Below are 15,109 nucleotides of genomic sequence, written 5' to 3'. Positions count from 1 at the left end.
GAGGAATCCCCACACCTTCTCAGCTAAAGTGAGGCAGGAGGACCTGCGCAGCAGGGCCATGGATGTTCCCAAACACACACAGCACTCTGACCCTGGATGACCATAGTTGTCCCTGGCCACAGCTCTTTAAGTTCCTCGTGCTTAGCCCCAAAGACCCTTTTCCCCAAGAAAAGACACAGAAGCAGAAGGGGAGAACACACACCAAGTTTTATTGAGGGAAGGGGAATATTTACAGGGGCAGGTAGAAGAGAGGGGAGTCACATAGGGTGGGAGTAGGGGAGATTGTGGGTCCAAGGCAGACAAGGAGTACAGAACAGCCCCTGCACCCACCCCAACCCAGGAAGGGTGGGAGAGCAGCTGGGGCCCAGGAAGACGGGTGGGAAAGGACAGCAATGGGGGTGGAGTCCCTGGGCCCCGGGGGCTCAGGGGCTTGTAAACATTGACCACTCTCAGAAGGGGATGGGGGTGGGAGAGGGCTCCCCCTACACTTCCTCACAGGGTTAAGGCCTCTCCAGGCTCAAGGGCCCCCTAAATTCAAAGTCTCTTTAGCTGGGGGGGAAGGGGAAGGAAGAGACAGGGAAGAGTGTCACCCCCCCTCCCCTGCATTGGCTGCGGCAGGGGTGGGGGTGGGGGCGGTTACATTCAGTCACAACAGTATCCCCCCCCACACCTCTACTGCCGCCAAATACTGGCGTGAGGAAGGGGGGACCTGGGGGGCCAGCAGCAGCAAGACATTTCCCCCTGGCCCATCACCCCCTTATTGCTTTAGAGAGAATATTGTCTTTTCACGGACACTAACACTGTTGAAACCAGGGAGAAGCAGGTGGAGGGTGTCCTCCACCCCCGAGGCCAGCTTTATCCCCCAACACTGACCCAGTTGCCACTTTGGTGCAAAACGAAAAAAACAAACAAAAAAAATGTGGTCTCTCTGGGGTTGGATGGGAAAGAAAACGGGCCACTCCCCATTTCCCCAGGGCAGGAAGGATAAATACATTCATGGAGGGGAGGCAGTGGCAGAATCCTGCCCTAATACTGCGCTCTGAGCAATGAGGTCGATGGGAGAAGTTAGATGAGAAACCAAAAGATACAACAAACTGTTTAAAAAACAACAAAACAAAAAAGAAAACACAAATGGAGACAAACCCAGGTAAGTGATTGGGAATAAGAAGTTGGTGAGCAACAGAAGGCAGCCTACCCCTGACCCAGGAGAGACGACACTTCTATTCTTGACCCCCCCCCCACCTTACCCAACATTAAAAATGCATCAGGGGAGCAGAAAGGGGAGAGGCCACTTGCTTCTCTCCCATTTGGTCAATGGAGGGATCAGAGCAGAGCTGGGTGGTCCACATCCCACACAGCTGGCTACAGGCAGGGAACTCCCTTCTAACAGCCCCCATACCCCAACCTGAAGCCCCATGCTGCCCACTCCCTTGGCCTCCTAGGCCCTCCTCTGCCCCTTTCACAGGAGAAAACAGTCATGAAGTGGTGCCTCTCTCTCCAGCTCCTGGAGGAACTGCTCCACTCCCACCTCGCGCAGGGTTGAGGCAGAAGGCGCAGCAGGGGCTTGTGGCCCAAAGAATACATTCATGTGGCAAGGCAGGGAGCTGAGGCTTTCAGCTTCACACACAGGCCGTCCCCCCAAATGGCAGCAGTGGGGGAAGCCCCTCACCAGGGCCAGAGCGAAAGTTCTACCACCCTGACAGCCAGATGAGGTTGGCACCGGCAGGCCCTTTCCCCTCTACCCCATCAGCCAGCACAGGATGGCAGCCTAGAGAGCTGAGGCAGCCTGGCCCATTTGTGCAACTTTCCCCCAAAGCAGCAAAGCCAAGGGGCTACTTTGGCCCCTACCTCGGACACCTCTGCCACAGTCACAGCAACAAAGGGAGCCGTTCACAGCGGGTCCGGCTGGCGGGGCTGAGGGGGCCTCGCTGTGCAAACTGCTGGCACCCCAGCTTCCAGTTACCCCAATGGCCCACCTTGCGGGGCAGGGAGGGTAAGTGCAGCCTCGGGGACCAGGCAGGACAGGTCCATGGGGCCTATGTCCCCACTGCCCCAAAATAACAGTGTGTTTTTTCTTTCAATCTACTAACCTTTTTTTTTTCTTTTTCTTTTTTCTTAAAAAAAAAAAAAAAACAAAAAACAACCAAAAAACCCCCCAAAAACCAAAACCCCAAAAAAACCTGTGGACCTTCCATTGTCACCCTCACTGTCCCTAGAGGGGAAAGGGGTGCTTAGAGTCTAGCTTTTAACAATTCTGTCTCTCCTAACATTTTCTTCAGGGTTGTTTAAAATGTTTTTTTAAAAAAAGAAAAAAAACAAAACAAAGGAAAAAAAAAAAACCCTTCCCCCCCAATCTGTAAAGTGCCTCGTGGTGGGTGAGTTAAGGTGCATCGTGTGGTTTGTAACAAGTGCTGGGGACCCTGCCCCTGCTTCCTCCTATGCTCCTGGTGGGGAGCCTGCAGGCTGGGGACCCAAGGGTCCAAGCCGCTGTTGCCGCCCCTGGCCTACAGCCCAGAGGCTGGTGGGATGGGCTGGTCAGTAGTCATCCACGCTCTCGATCTCACCAGAAGGTCCGTGCAGGGAGTACCCTGAAGCCGGGGAGAAGCTGGGTTTGAGCTCTCCCTAGGCTCCTGGCCCCTGCTGAGTAAGAAACCTCCTGCATGGCCACACCCCAAACTCACCCAAGATGCTAGGATCTGAGTGCAGCATCAGCGCCCGCCTCTTGGCCTTGCTGCCCTCCCCAGGGCCGAGTTTGGTGCTGTGGTTGGTCTGAAAGGCTGTCTGTAGGGAGCCACTGCTCAGCCATGCCTCCTGTGAGGCTCAGAGAGGGAGGCTGGGTCAGCAGGGTACCAGCAGCCTCACCCCACCCACCAGAGGGCCAAGCGGGCAGAAGCCTCACCTGCTGCTGCTGCCGTTGCTGGCTGGCTTTCTGTTTGGCCCTCCGTTCCAGGAACTGTTTGGCAAATTCTTTGGCTTCCAGCGTGTCCCCCAAGCAAGAACGGATATAATCGTGGACATCGTAGGGGGATTCTACCTCCTTGAGGATCGCTACAGCCATGGGCACTAAAGGGCAGGGCAGGTGTTGGTCAGGGCCCACCTGATGCAGGTCTGGAAGCCCCAGCCCCGCCCGGCCTTCCAGGGTATGTGGCCCGTACCATCCAGGCTGCCTGTGGTGCTCAGCGTGTGCAGCATCTGCTCACACCACTGGGTGAAGCCATCCTGGGGCCTGGGGATGCCCTGCAGCAGCTTCAGCAGCTTCTCTTCCTCCTCTGTCTTTTTGCGCACAGGCCGACCTGACAGGTGGCTGTACGAGTCACTGAGTGGGCCAGGGGTCAATCAGAGGCAAGAGATCAGCTGAGGACTGTCATATCCTTCCACCCCTGCCCGAGCCCGGACGGAGCCTGCAGGGCCTGGCACCCACCTGAGAGAGGGGCTGCTCCGGCTGTTCTTTAGGCCCAGGCTGCGGGCCAGGCTCCCGCCACTCTTGAGGGTGTCCTCCCAGAGCCCCGGGCCGCTGCTGCCGCCCCCACTCTTGTCGGGCCCGCCCCACAGCGGCCCGGCCTCAGATACCCACTGGTTCAGGGGGGCCGAGCTCAGGCCCCCAAGCTGCTATAGATGGCAAAAATCAGAGTGGCCCAAATACAGACACACACGTTCAAAACAGCTAAGTTGGGGGGCTTGTGGAGGCAGCCAAGTGGGGTGAGATGAGGGCCACCCAGAAAAGCAACACTTAAGAATCAGATATGGACCAGCACTCAGGCTGGAAAGTCGGGGCTCAGCGACTCCTCCCACCCCAGGTCATCCTAGGAACTGACTAGAAGGGATTCTTGACTCAAAAATGCCAGTCAGTGGGGGAAGGGCCAGCCTGCTCACCACACGGTGGTTGGGGGCCTGGGCCCGCGATGGCTCCCGGGGTGAGGGCTGCTTGTGCAGCTGCCGCTCGCCCTCCAACTGCAGCTCCAGCAGCGTCTTCATGGAGAGCCCCTGCTTGGCCAGGCCAGCCCACAATGGGGGCGGGGAGCTGGGCGCCGGCGGCACCTGGACAGTAGCTGCCTGCTGCTGCTGCAGCAGCTTCAGCAAGAGCTCCTGCTGCCGCACCTGAACCGAAGTGACATGGTGAGGGCCCATGGCCTCACCCTGGGGCCCAGGCCTGGTGGGCGAGGGGAGACGCAGACAGGCACACACCTGCTTGCGCCGGAATAGCTCCTCCTCCTCCTGCCGCCGCTTCTGCTCCTCCTGCTGCTGCTGTTGCTGCCTCCGCTTCTCCTCCCGCCGTTTGCGCTCCTCCTCTTCCCGCTTCGCCCTGAGCTCCACTTCTCTGCGCTCTTGGAACTGGCATAGTCAATGTGCTCAGACGGCAGACCTGGGGGCACCTGGCCTTCCCTGCTTCAGCCCAGCCCTCACTGCCCAAGAAGCCCAGCCCCAGGAAGCCTACTCACTTTGTGTTGCAACTGGAGTTGTTCTAGAATTGGACCCTGAGTCGAAGAGTTAATTGGTATGTCCCAAAGACTGGCCTCACCGCCTGCAGAAAGCAAAGGCAGCTGCAGGAGGAAGCTTAGGGTATGCTGGGCTGGAGCAGCCACAGACACAAAGCCCCCCACTCACCCGGGGCCTTGGGGGGTGCTGGTGGGCAGGGTCATCGGGGTTCAGAACACGGGGGCAGGGAGCAGGTGGGCCACACACCTGACTGTGATGAGGCTGAGGTATGTATGTCCCAAAGGGGACCTGAATCCGGCACTGACAAGGACCGGTTCATGGTCGGGAGCAGGTTCTGGTCCCCACCTCTGCTGAGCAAAGCAGTAATTCTCAGAACTCTGAGTTTCTCTTGGGTCCAGCACCCCCACCCTGCCGCCCAGAGACCGGGCCCGGACCTGGGAGGTTTGAGAGCTTGGAGCTGCTGCAGGAACGCAGTGAGCTGCTGTTGCTGTGGCGGGCTCAGGTCCCCCAGAGCTGCCTTCTCCCGGAGCGCGCACTGTGGGAGCTGCCGGCTGCAGGAACAGAGACAGGTATTGGGGCAGAGGCCATGTAGCCTGGGCCTAGCCTGACCACCAAGGCCTTCCAGGCACCCCCATACCTGCCAACCAGCTGCAGAAACTGCTGGTGCTGCAGCTGCTGGTACAAGGCCGCCGCAGCCAGCTCCTGCTGCTTCTTCAGCCGCTCCTGGTCCATGTTGCCCTGAGGGAGAGCCAGATCACTCCTGTGGCTCTGACCTTGTCTCACTCTGCACCTGCCACTACAATCCACCCATTCAGCTCCCATTTCCCCTCCCCACTCCTCACCAAGGCAGATGTGCTTACCAACAGTGGGGGGGGTGAGGGTCCTGGGGCAAAGGGCACACGACCCCACATCTTGATCACCTCACCCAGTGGCTGGAAGCCCTCATCACAGCCCCGCTTCACAAGCAGTGCCATAGAGAAATAGCCTGCCTGGAACCACTCTGCCATCTCCTGTGTTGTGAAGGGACCTGGACCAAGAAAAGGGGGACCTCAGTTAAAAGCTATGCCAGAGAAGCCCTGGATGAGAATGGTGTTGTCCCCTCGGCTCCAGCAGCCCCTCCTGCACGGTCCCCACACTCCCCACAGGTACCTTGGATCTCGCCCTGAGGGTCCTTGTAGAACCACTTCCGGGCTGCACCGTGGCTAAGGGGGAGGGCAGTGGCAGCTGCTGAGTGGCGCAGGCCCTGGGCCTGCATGGCGGCCGTGAACTGCTCCTCCTCCAGGGAGCTATCCTGCAGCGAGGCCACCAGCTTCTCTGCCTCCTGGGAGACCAGAGAGAGAGGGAAGGCTTAATTGCATAATCATGGCAATATCAGGATGGGCTGGGGCTAAGGTCGGAGTGCGGTCAGGAGATCAGGTCACAATGCAGAAGAACAGACGGGGAAGCAAGGAACTGGGCAGGGACAGATGAATAATGACTCTCTATTCCCCAAAGGGCTGGATCCCTAGAGCCTTCTGAGGTCCCTCACACCTGCTGCAGGTGCTTCAGGCCTTCATCGTCCTCCAGATCTCCAGGTGGGCCAGACGGTGAGCCCACACCAGGACTCAGAGGCACTCCCCTCATATCATCTAGAAGCAAAGAAAAGAAATGAAATGGGGGGGAGGGGACAGAGAAGAGAATGAGACACTCCCCTGTCCACACTCATTCCAGAAAAATAGGCTCTAGTTCTACCCTGCCTCCAAGATTCTTTGGGTACCTCCCTCCTGCAAGAAAGGGGAGCACCCCCCATGCCCACCTCTCCTCCCCCCAACTACCTTCAGTGGCTGGCAGGTCCTTGTCTGCAGGGTCATCACCTTCCCCATTAGCTCCCCAGAGTGGGCCCAAGGTGGGCAGTGGGGATGGGGAGCTGGACTTCTCCTCCTGAGAGGGCAGTGGGGTCAGTTCCTTCCCTCCTGAAAGAAATGGGTAATTATCAGAATTCAAAACCTGAGAGGCCTTAAAAATTATTTGGCAGAAATCCCCCACTTGTGGCCAGAACCTAGGCCTCTGGGCACTGAATGCACCCAGGTAACTTTGGTCAACTCCAAAAAATCAGCACCACAAACCCCACCTCACAACACTGCCCTGCCCACAGCATAAACACAATACCACAGACTTAACACTGCATTCTTGGTTTGCACAGATCATCTTGATCATGCCTTAGTTTGAACTGACACACTGCCTTCTCAGACACAGCCCTGCTGCATTCCTCCCCACACCTGGCAACACGGGCTCTTCTCCTAAATCACCTTCTCCTAAAAACGGGTGCATAACCTGGTGAGGGCCCCTCTGCCTGCCTGGCCTGGCTCAAGGCACTCTCCTTCCTCCCCGCCCCATCCTACAGGCTCACCTGCTTCAGGAGCCCCCTCATCTAGCCCTTCAGAAGGCTCTTCCTCTTCTTCCTCCAGGCCCTGGAAGTCGAGCTCCTGCTCCTCAGGAATAGGCTCCTTGGGACCTTTCTGCAGGGGGTTAAGGGACACAGTGGGGACAAAGGGCAGAGGATGAATGGGTATGAACAAGAGGTGCCCCCTGCAGGATAGGTCCCACCACCCTCTAGTGTAGACCTGCCGCCTCCCCGCTTCCTCCCATACCTTGAGAGGCAAGAAGGCCCCAGAGGCATCAAAAGTGCCCATCTCTTCATCCTCATCATCCAGGCACCACTCTGGGAGCCCATCCTTGTCTTCCTCAAAGCCGTCAGGCCCTCGGCACCTCCGGAGGTGAGAGCTGCCTCCCCCACCCCGCCCTTCCTCTTCACCACACCCTCCTCGATCCCCTCGCAAATCAAATTCAAACTTGCGACGCCGGTCCCCATGTTCCCGCCAACCAGCAGAGCGGGGGCCGCCATCTGGGCAGGAAAAGTCAGAGAAGGGAAGTCAGTGTCCCAGTCAAGCCAGCCTTGACCCTTCTGCTGCCCATTAGGACTTCCCCCCACTTGGGGAACCATGGCATTTCCAGGCCTGCCCTCCCACCCACTCCACTCCAGAAAGCTGTTTTCTCTACCCAGCCATGGGTGCCCACCCTCACAGGAAGTTCCTGCCACCCACTGCCCTCCACAACACCCATCCGGCCCCAACCTCACCGGGGCTGGCTGAGCGCCAGCGGTCGCCATCTCGCCGGGGTCCTGCCCCAAGTCTCCAACTGCCCTCCTCCTCTTCTTCTTGCTCCTCTCGGAGAGAACGCCAGTTCTCGCTATCTGAGCGGGCATGTTCCTTCCTTGGGCCAGCCCCTCCCTCCTCAAACCCGGATCGTGCTTGAGGGTGGGGGAAGATAGAGTGAGAAGAACAGCAGCCACAGTCCCTGGAAGACTCTTACTATAGACCTTGCAGTAAAAGAGACCAGCTCTGGGCCCTCCTGTCCCCACCAACACCTCCCTCATGAAAACACTCCCCTAACAGCATCACCCATTTAGTCCCCCTTCCCCCCGCCGCCTCACCCCAATGACCCTCAGGACCTGGTCATTGCTACACTCCGTACCTCCGTCCCTCCTGGCTGACTTCTCGAACCTTCTCTCGCCTCTGCAGAAGGAAAAGGTATTTCAAAGGAGAACAGATTCCCTCCCCCAACCTGTGGCATCTCTGAACACCTTGTCCATTCTGCCCTGAGAAGGGGGGTAAGGGGGAGGTTTTAGGGAAAAGTCAGGCTTGGGACGGAGCCCAGGGGGGCATGTAGAAATGAAGGTCGCAGAGTAAATACTAAGAGATTCAGGAAAAAAAAAAAAAGGAGAGGGCCACAGGGAGTCACAGGGCAAAGAGGAAAATCTGTGACCAGGGCTCATCTGGTGGGTCTCCTATTGTCCTCTAATGACAAAGACCCAAGCCCCCCTCCAAGGACTAAGCCACAGACTTCTCTGCTCTGCCACTATGCTGCCAGCACCTGTCATCCCAACTCTGGCTACGCTGAATCTCCCGAGGGTTTCGGCCAAAGGCCCCATCGCCTTCTTCAATGCTTCTTTGGTAAAAGCAACTATCACCACGGCCTCGGCCTAGAGAAAGGACAAGATACACATGGGAAACCTGCTTAACCATCTCTTTGCACCCTCAAAACCATAGCCTCGCGCCCCCCAGCCCACCCCTATAACACACCATCACCCTCTCTACCTCGGCTCCGAGTGCTGCCCCTGCCACGGGAGGTGCCACCTAGGGGGGGGCCAGCCCCTTTCCCCATCAGCCTCAGCACAGCCACACTGTTCACTGACAGGGAGAAGTTTCTCTGAGGAGGGAGCCAGGGGTGGGAGTGAGGACCCAGGCACCCACCCCTCCTCACCCCTGCCTAGAACCACAACCTCCACCACCTGTCTTCCCAGGTTCAGCCCCTCTCTCCCAGGTGAAGACCCAGCGCCCCACCCTGCACTGCCCCGGCCCAGCCCCACCTGCTCCTCCTCAGTCAGAGGCTCCAGAGCCAGAGGCTGCAGTGGCTCCTCCTGTAGCACCGCAGCAAACTCCTTGTCCTGCAGCTCATCAGGCACCTGTCAATTGGGGCAGGAGAGCCAAGATCTCATGCTCCTGGACCCTCTCCACTGGCTGAGACCCTACAGGCAACCGGGTCACATACCCTACACCTGCCTACCCTTACCTTGTCCTCCTTGACATAGAGAGCCAACATCTCTTCTCGCCCATAGCGATAGTCAGCCAGCTTATATTTGGGCATGGCAGGGGATGGGGGTGGGGAGGCCACACTGCCACCACTGGAAAGGGCCCTCAACCTACAAAAGGGACACAGGGAAAGAAAAAAAAAGAGACTGGAGTCTGAGCAATTCTATTCTTTTTGGCTTCTCCAAGCCATCCACAGCATGTCTAACTCACCACTCAGGCCCAAAATTGAGGGTCTCTGCTGCCATTATGGAGCTGGGTGTGTCCTCGAGGTCAGTGGGGCTGAAGGGAGGAGGGGGGACCTGATGTTCACTCTCCAAAAACCTGTGGAGAAGCAGGAACACTAGGCCTTGGAGACAGCACACCCGGAGAACCACAAGAGATTAAAGTATAGATTCCCACCTAACGAACTCTAAAAGGACTCACCTAAGCCAAGCCACGTGCCACTCACACCATGAGTTAAGCGAACTGTCACAATGAGGAAGATCTGAGGGAGGGGAGGAAACAGGGCAGCTAGAGCCCCTTCCAGCTTCAGCAGGGGGTACCTCCCTCCACCCTAGACTCACTTGGCAGCCTTGCCCCAGGAAGCAGGTAGGGATGGAACTGGGCTCTCTTCAGGAAAGGGCCTGTGCTGGAATGAACCAAGGTCCCCAAGCAGCAGGATGATGATCTGACTGCAGTGGTGCCTGAGAAGGGAGCTTCACTTCGGGGAAAGATCCTTACCAAGAGGCACAGAAACAAAACTGGGGTTAAACCAATGGGCCAGATGGGCTTTCCTACTTCTGGCCCTCCTATGGCCTGCATAACAGGGAGATGCATAGCTGCTGGAAGCTTCTAGTTATCCAGGCAGGGGAACCACAACCCCAGCTCCTCATCTCTGTCCCCTACGGTAGGCCTCAAGAGTAGTTTAATTCCCTCAGCCCAGCTGAGTAAGGCACTGGCAGCGTGGCAGAGAATGCCAAGGACCTCTCCAGACCTCAGTGCCCTCCCAGTGTGGTGCAGCATTTGGTAAAGGGCTGGCTGAGGTATGTGGGAATGCTCAGGACAAAGGTAAAACACAAATAAGACAAGCAAACAAAAAACCGACTGAAGCCACAGATATTCTAAAGACAGAAAACATCAGGTATGAAAAGAATTACAAAATCTTGGAGGAAAATTATTTCCCTCCTGAAAAAACTCAGGGCTGCCTGTTTGGTGGCTAGAATCCAGGGATTCAATTTGGGGGTGGGGGAGTCAGAAGGAGAATGGCGGTGGGGAGGCCCTATTCCAGGCAAAAAGAGAGGGCACACGGAAGGCTGCAAGCAGGTTAAGTCTAGTCAGTGCACCCTGGGGCTGGTTTACCCAACAATAATCAACACCCAGACCCTTTCCATGGATCAGAAAGACTACTAAAAATCAAGAAAGGAACGTTATTATGCTATAAACTAGGGAAGAGCTCCCCTCACCATAAAGTAGAAATGAGGTTGATAGAAGCAGTGGCAGTGGCAGTGACCTGTCCCTCTAAGGAACAGCAGAAGAGACTCTCTGGAGGCAGCTCATCCCTGGCGGTTCCAAGCGAGGACAGATGGGCAAGGTTTCAGGGAGCTGCACAGGGGCTTCCCTCACTGGCTGGTGGGGAAGCTGGACCCGAGTACCTCCACAGTTTCCATCAAGTCCAAGACTCCACAGCTCTGGCAAGAAAGGAGGAGGAGTTTCCACCAGAAGGGCCACGGGAGAGTAGTTCTCACTACAGCTGCGCATGGGAAAATGAAATAAAATGCTATGACAAAGATGGGACCCAGTTTCAGGATACCAGCATCCTACCAGGAAATGCAGCTTTGGAGATCATTTAAAGCGGGGTGGACCACCCCTGGCATGAGCATCTCTCCTACAACAGCCCCAACTGGACATTTCTGGTGATGGAACATGTCATGGCACACATAGCCATCAGGAGATACATCTATTGAAAAGCTCTCCCTTTCACTGGATTCAAACAAGCCTCCCAGGACAACAGAGTAGGTTCATTCTTCCCACACTACAACCCCTACTTAATATGGCCAGTGAATCAACTTGAAGATGGTATGTGAAATGAAACAACCCGGTCACAAAGGAAGAATACAGTAGGATTCCTCTTACCTGAAATTCCTAGAAGAGTCAATTTTAGAAACATAGAGAGTAGAACAATGGGTGCTAGGGCTGGGGGGAGAGGAGAGTACTCAATGGGTACTGAGCTTCAGCTCAAATGGGGCAAATCTAAAAGTTCTGGAGATGGATGGGGTTAAGGTTGTACAATATGAACATCCTTAACCTCACAAAATTAGACTCTCAGAAATGGATAAATGGTACATATTACTATCATTTGAAAAAAGGGGGGGCTCCTGGGTAGCTCAGTGGTTGAGTGTCTGCCTTGGGCTCAGGCTGTGATCCCCTGGTTCCGGGATGGAGTTCCACATTGGGCTCCCCATAGGGAGCCCGTTTCTCTCTCTACTTATGTCTCTGCCTCTCTGTGTGTCTCATGAATAAATAAATAAAAATCTTAAAAAAAAAAAAAAAAGTCTAGGGGAAAGAAAGACATTTAGAAATAGCTACTGCATACCTAAGTCTTCCTCACTCCAACGAAAACATTTCACATTCCTTCAAACCAACCTCAGGAAAGACTGTTCTAAGCTTCCTGAAGTTCATTCCAGAAGCCCCATCTTGGGGAAATGGGGGACAGAAAAGCCCTCTGGGTGTGGAAGGCAGAAGACCACTCACCCTCCCTCCCTTCCAGGGAGTGGCAAAGGTGGCTCTCCTTGATGCTCTCTGCTCCTGGCTTTCACCTCTGTGTCCTGGTTGTAAGGAGCAAACTGAGGAGTGGCTCCCAGTGTGAGAAGCAGAGCAACTGTAGAAGCAAGGGAAAGGTAGTCAGGGCAGAGGAAGCATAGAAGCAGCTGGAAAAAAGTCACAGGAGGACCTGGTCCCAGCAGCTGGTGGCCACCGGCCATTCCCTACACTGCAGGAAGTGCCACCCAACAGCACACACACTGCCCCATGGTGCCCACCCTCCACACCCGTGAGTCTTCTCCATGTTTCCTCCAAGTTAATGGTTTTCAATTAAAGGGGGGGCTGTGCTCCCCAAGAGACATGTGGCAATATCTGCAGATGGTTTTGGTTGGCATGACTGAAGGGCACTACTGGTGTCTAACAGAGACGCTGCTACACACTCTACAACATGAAGGGCAGCCTCCCACCGCCCCCCACCCACAACAAGGAATCAACACTGCCATGGTTGAGGACCCTTCCTTCGTATCATGGGTGCTGATAAAGCCTATTCTGTTTATGGGGAAGAACGAAGACAAAAGAAACCAAGTTTATTCCAATTCAGTCTCCCCTCCGGTGAGCAAGCAAGGAAATTGTTTCCTATTTGTACTGTCCCATGAGAGAAATCTGAACTCCTGCCAGGAGGGAAATCCTTAAGAAGAGATTCAAAAAATTCTGCTAAGTTTCTGTATCACAAACTCTCAAAGTTTGGGTCCCTTTCCAGTAGCAAAGAACCAGGACAGGGAGCAGAGCAGACAGGACTGCGGACAGCACTCTTTCCTGGCTTCTTAATCTTAAGGCTCTCCTCACAGGCTTATTCCTCCAGCTTATCTGCCACCCCATGGCCCTACCTTCAGCATCTGTTTGCCTCATCTCCTAACTGTCTCCCTAGGCCCCTGTCGGCCGGGTCTTCTTTCTCAGGCCTTAACATACCCTCCCTCCCCTGGCACTGGAATTATTGCTACTAAAAGGCTGCCCCCTGCTGGAGTTGAGGGGAGAGGACACGCACTGCCCAGGATGCTCACTACAGGCTTGCAGGAACAGGAGCGAAGCCTGTTCTCTGGGGTTCAGAACTCAGAAGAAAAATATCCAAAGAATATGCAATCCTAGTACACACTAAGTTAACATTATTTCCTCATTCCATAACCCCTAAAATTAGCCCTATTCCAGAGCAATGTGCCTTGGCACAGAAAGGTACCACTATTAACAGAAGTGGAGTCCCAAATTCCCCAACATCTGAGCAACCAGCAACCACCCAGCCCCAAGCCTGTTGGGAGGTGACTCCGCCCTTTCTCTGGATGGAAAGATCCTCAATGCATGGTAGGATAATTCTGAGGCTCAGGAAGGGGTGCAAGACCATGTTCCCCCTGCCTCTCTGAGCCATCGTGATAATGTCCTTGGCATGTTTACTGGTTAAGTTCTCAAAGTGTTTTCACACTTTACCTCATTTGATCCCTTCTGCCCACTTGCCCAGTCTTGGGACCCAGCCAGGGAAAACAAGGGAGGATGCAGCTGCCCCCAGAGGGGACCCCATGTTCCTGACACACTATTAGAGACTGGAGAAGGGATGCACAAGCAGCAAGAGCCACCCTAAATACTTGGTAAGTTTTAAGCCATTTAAAATTTCTCCTTAGAATTTTTAAAATCCCTCACGTAGCAACCTCTTCTCCCTTTCTCTGTTCTCAAGTGCAGCAGCTTTTTCTATCTCTAACCCAACCACAAACAAGGGCAAACTGGGGTCCTTGAAGTCCTCAAACCACAACACTAATTTGTCCACTGGCTACAGAAAGCCAGGCCAGAGATCTACAAACAGAACTCACTTGACTGTAATCACCATATGGGACCGTTTAGGTCCCTGCTCCCCAGGCCCCAGCAGCAATGCAAAGTCCACATCTGTCTCATCCCTTCCCAATTACACAGGTCTACAACTAGGAAATAAAACTGGAGCTGAGTGAGGGGTGGGTGGCCTGGCACTTCACGGGGAAGACTACAGATGAAGGATCCTGACAGCAAACTCCCCATCATGAATGGCAAAGGGGATCAGCCTGTTGGTATCCAAGGGGCTTCACATGCAGAGACCATGGGCGGGGAGCCAAGGTGCCACTGGCATGTCAGCTCCAAGGGACAGTGGAGAAGTGGCGTGCAGGCTGAGTTTGGGGTAAGCAGCAAGACGAAACGAGAGAAAGAGAGAGAGAGAGAGAGACAGACAGACAGACAGACTGGGGTGCGTGGAGGAAAGATCCGGCGGACAACTGACTTAGCATCTCCCAGGGCTGGGGCCCAATGAAAGACCAGACCGGGAAGCTTACTAGGAATTCTAACGACTGGGTAAGAAAGAGGGTCTTTTTCAAGTTAACTCGGGGGGGGAAGAAAAGAAGGCAAAGTGTGAGGGACCGTAGCCAGGAGACTAAGCTGTTAGAAACGGACGGGCAACAGGGAGGAAGGAGACCCCAATGACCAAGCATTAATGTCGCCCGCTGAAAGGAAATTTAGGTGAAGACCCAGCGAAGGTGCTTCGGTTAAGAAAAGCTTCCACGTTGGCCAAAGTCATGGAACGCCTGGACTTTAAGACCCGCAGGGCCCAGCTAATTCCGGTCAAAGCCCGGAGGCTCGTTGGGGGAAGTCTCCGGGGAGCGCCGGGCACTAGGGTCGGGGGGCCGGGGGGCCGGGGGCAGGCCTGGCGGAGGATGCGGGTGGACGGGAAGGGGCCGGGCAGGGCTGCCGAGGTGCCAGAGGACGACCGTTAGGAGCGCGGGGGTGGGAAGGAGGCGGGCCGCCCGGGAGGACGGCGTGCCCTTCAGGGAGGGGGCGCCAGGTGCGCGAGACGAGGGGCGAGGGCGGCCGCCCCCGGGAGGGGGCCGTCCTCTCTCGGGGCCGCGCCGAGGAGGGGCCGGCGGGAGGGCGGACGCACCGGGCGGCGACGGCGGCAGCGGCCTGGGCAGAGAGGCGGGAGGGTCCGTGCTGGCGGCCCGCGCGCTCGCTCTGGCTCTCGCAGGCTCGGCGCGGCCGCCTCAGCGTCGGGGGCGGGCCTGCCCCGGGCCCGGCGGCGGGCCGGGGTCCGCGGGGCCGCCAAGCGCTTACCGCGGCGGGCGGGCGGCGCGAGGCTCCGGTCCCGGGGCGTTGGCGGCGCGCGGCGGGCCAGGGGGCGGCGGCGGCGGCGGCGGCGGCGGCGACGACGACGGCGGCGGCGGGGGAGGGGGCGCTGGCGCTCCCGCGGCGGCCGCTCCTCTCTGTTTGTGTTTGTAGCAAGATGGCTGCCCGCCTCG

At 56.4% G+C, this 15,109-nt stretch overlaps 1 protein-coding gene across 7 annotated transcripts; it reads right to left on the bottom strand.

Moving 5' to 3' along the window:
- Positions 1–188: 188 nt before the first annotated feature.
- GIGYF1 (GRB10 interacting GYF protein 1) lies at positions 189–15,103 on the bottom strand. 7 transcript variants are annotated; one of them, XM_072752986.1, is made up of 29 exons: positions 14,925–15,103; positions 11,799–11,925; positions 10,511–10,797; positions 9,632–9,783; positions 9,492–9,552; positions 9,279–9,389; positions 9,049–9,178; positions 8,846–8,941; positions 8,574–8,685; positions 8,350–8,458; positions 7,951–7,991; positions 7,556–7,726; positions 7,068–7,321; positions 6,827–6,935; positions 6,252–6,389; positions 5,968–6,065; positions 5,587–5,758; positions 5,298–5,464; positions 5,075–5,175; positions 4,872–4,988; positions 4,684–4,784; positions 4,440–4,522; positions 4,186–4,332; positions 3,874–4,098; positions 3,422–3,606; positions 3,156–3,316; positions 2,900–3,063; positions 2,682–2,811; positions 189–2,588 (listed from the first exon to the last, which is right to left on the bottom strand). In XM_072752986.1, exons 6-29 carry the CDS (start codon positions 9,311–9,313, stop codon positions 2,536–2,538), a joined length of 3,099 nt encoding a protein of 1,032 aa, XP_072609087.1. In that variant the 5' UTR covers positions 9,314–9,389; positions 9,492–9,552; positions 9,632–9,783; positions 10,511–10,797; positions 11,799–11,925; positions 14,925–15,103; the 3' UTR covers positions 189–2,535. The 7 variants fall into 7 exon arrangements, with proteins under 7 accessions (XP_072609087.1, XP_072609085.1, XP_072609084.1 ...); XM_072752984.1 differs by having other exon boundaries at positions 3,422–3,609; positions 10,511–10,735; XM_072752983.1 differs by having other exon boundaries at positions 3,422–3,609; positions 14,925–15,099.
- Between the last annotated feature and the right edge of the window lie 6 nt (positions 15,104–15,109).

This window comes from Vulpes vulpes, chromosome 3 (assembly GCF_048418805.1).
Source record: "Vulpes vulpes isolate BD-2025 chromosome 3, VulVul3, whole genome shotgun sequence".
In the NCBI taxonomy this organism is placed as follows: domain Eukaryota; kingdom Metazoa; phylum Chordata; class Mammalia; order Carnivora; family Canidae; genus Vulpes; species Vulpes vulpes.
This window is presented reverse-complemented; position numbering and strand designations above follow the sequence as displayed.

Bases quoted from the DNA above. Each gene is read 5' to 3' on its own strand.
- GIGYF1 (XM_072752982.1), bottom strand. From the start codon at position 9,313: ATGGCAGCAGAGACCCTCAATTTTGGGCCTGAGTG. The intron at 7,992-8,349 runs GTGCTGGCAGCA...TTCCTTCTGCAG, and splicing joins AGCCAGAGTTGGGATGACAG to AGGCGAGAGAAGGTTCGAGA. The intron at 4,523-4,683 runs GTGTGTGGCCCA...TGCTTTCTGCAG, and splicing joins CTCAGCCTCATCACAGTCAG to GCGGTGAGGCCAGTCTTTGG.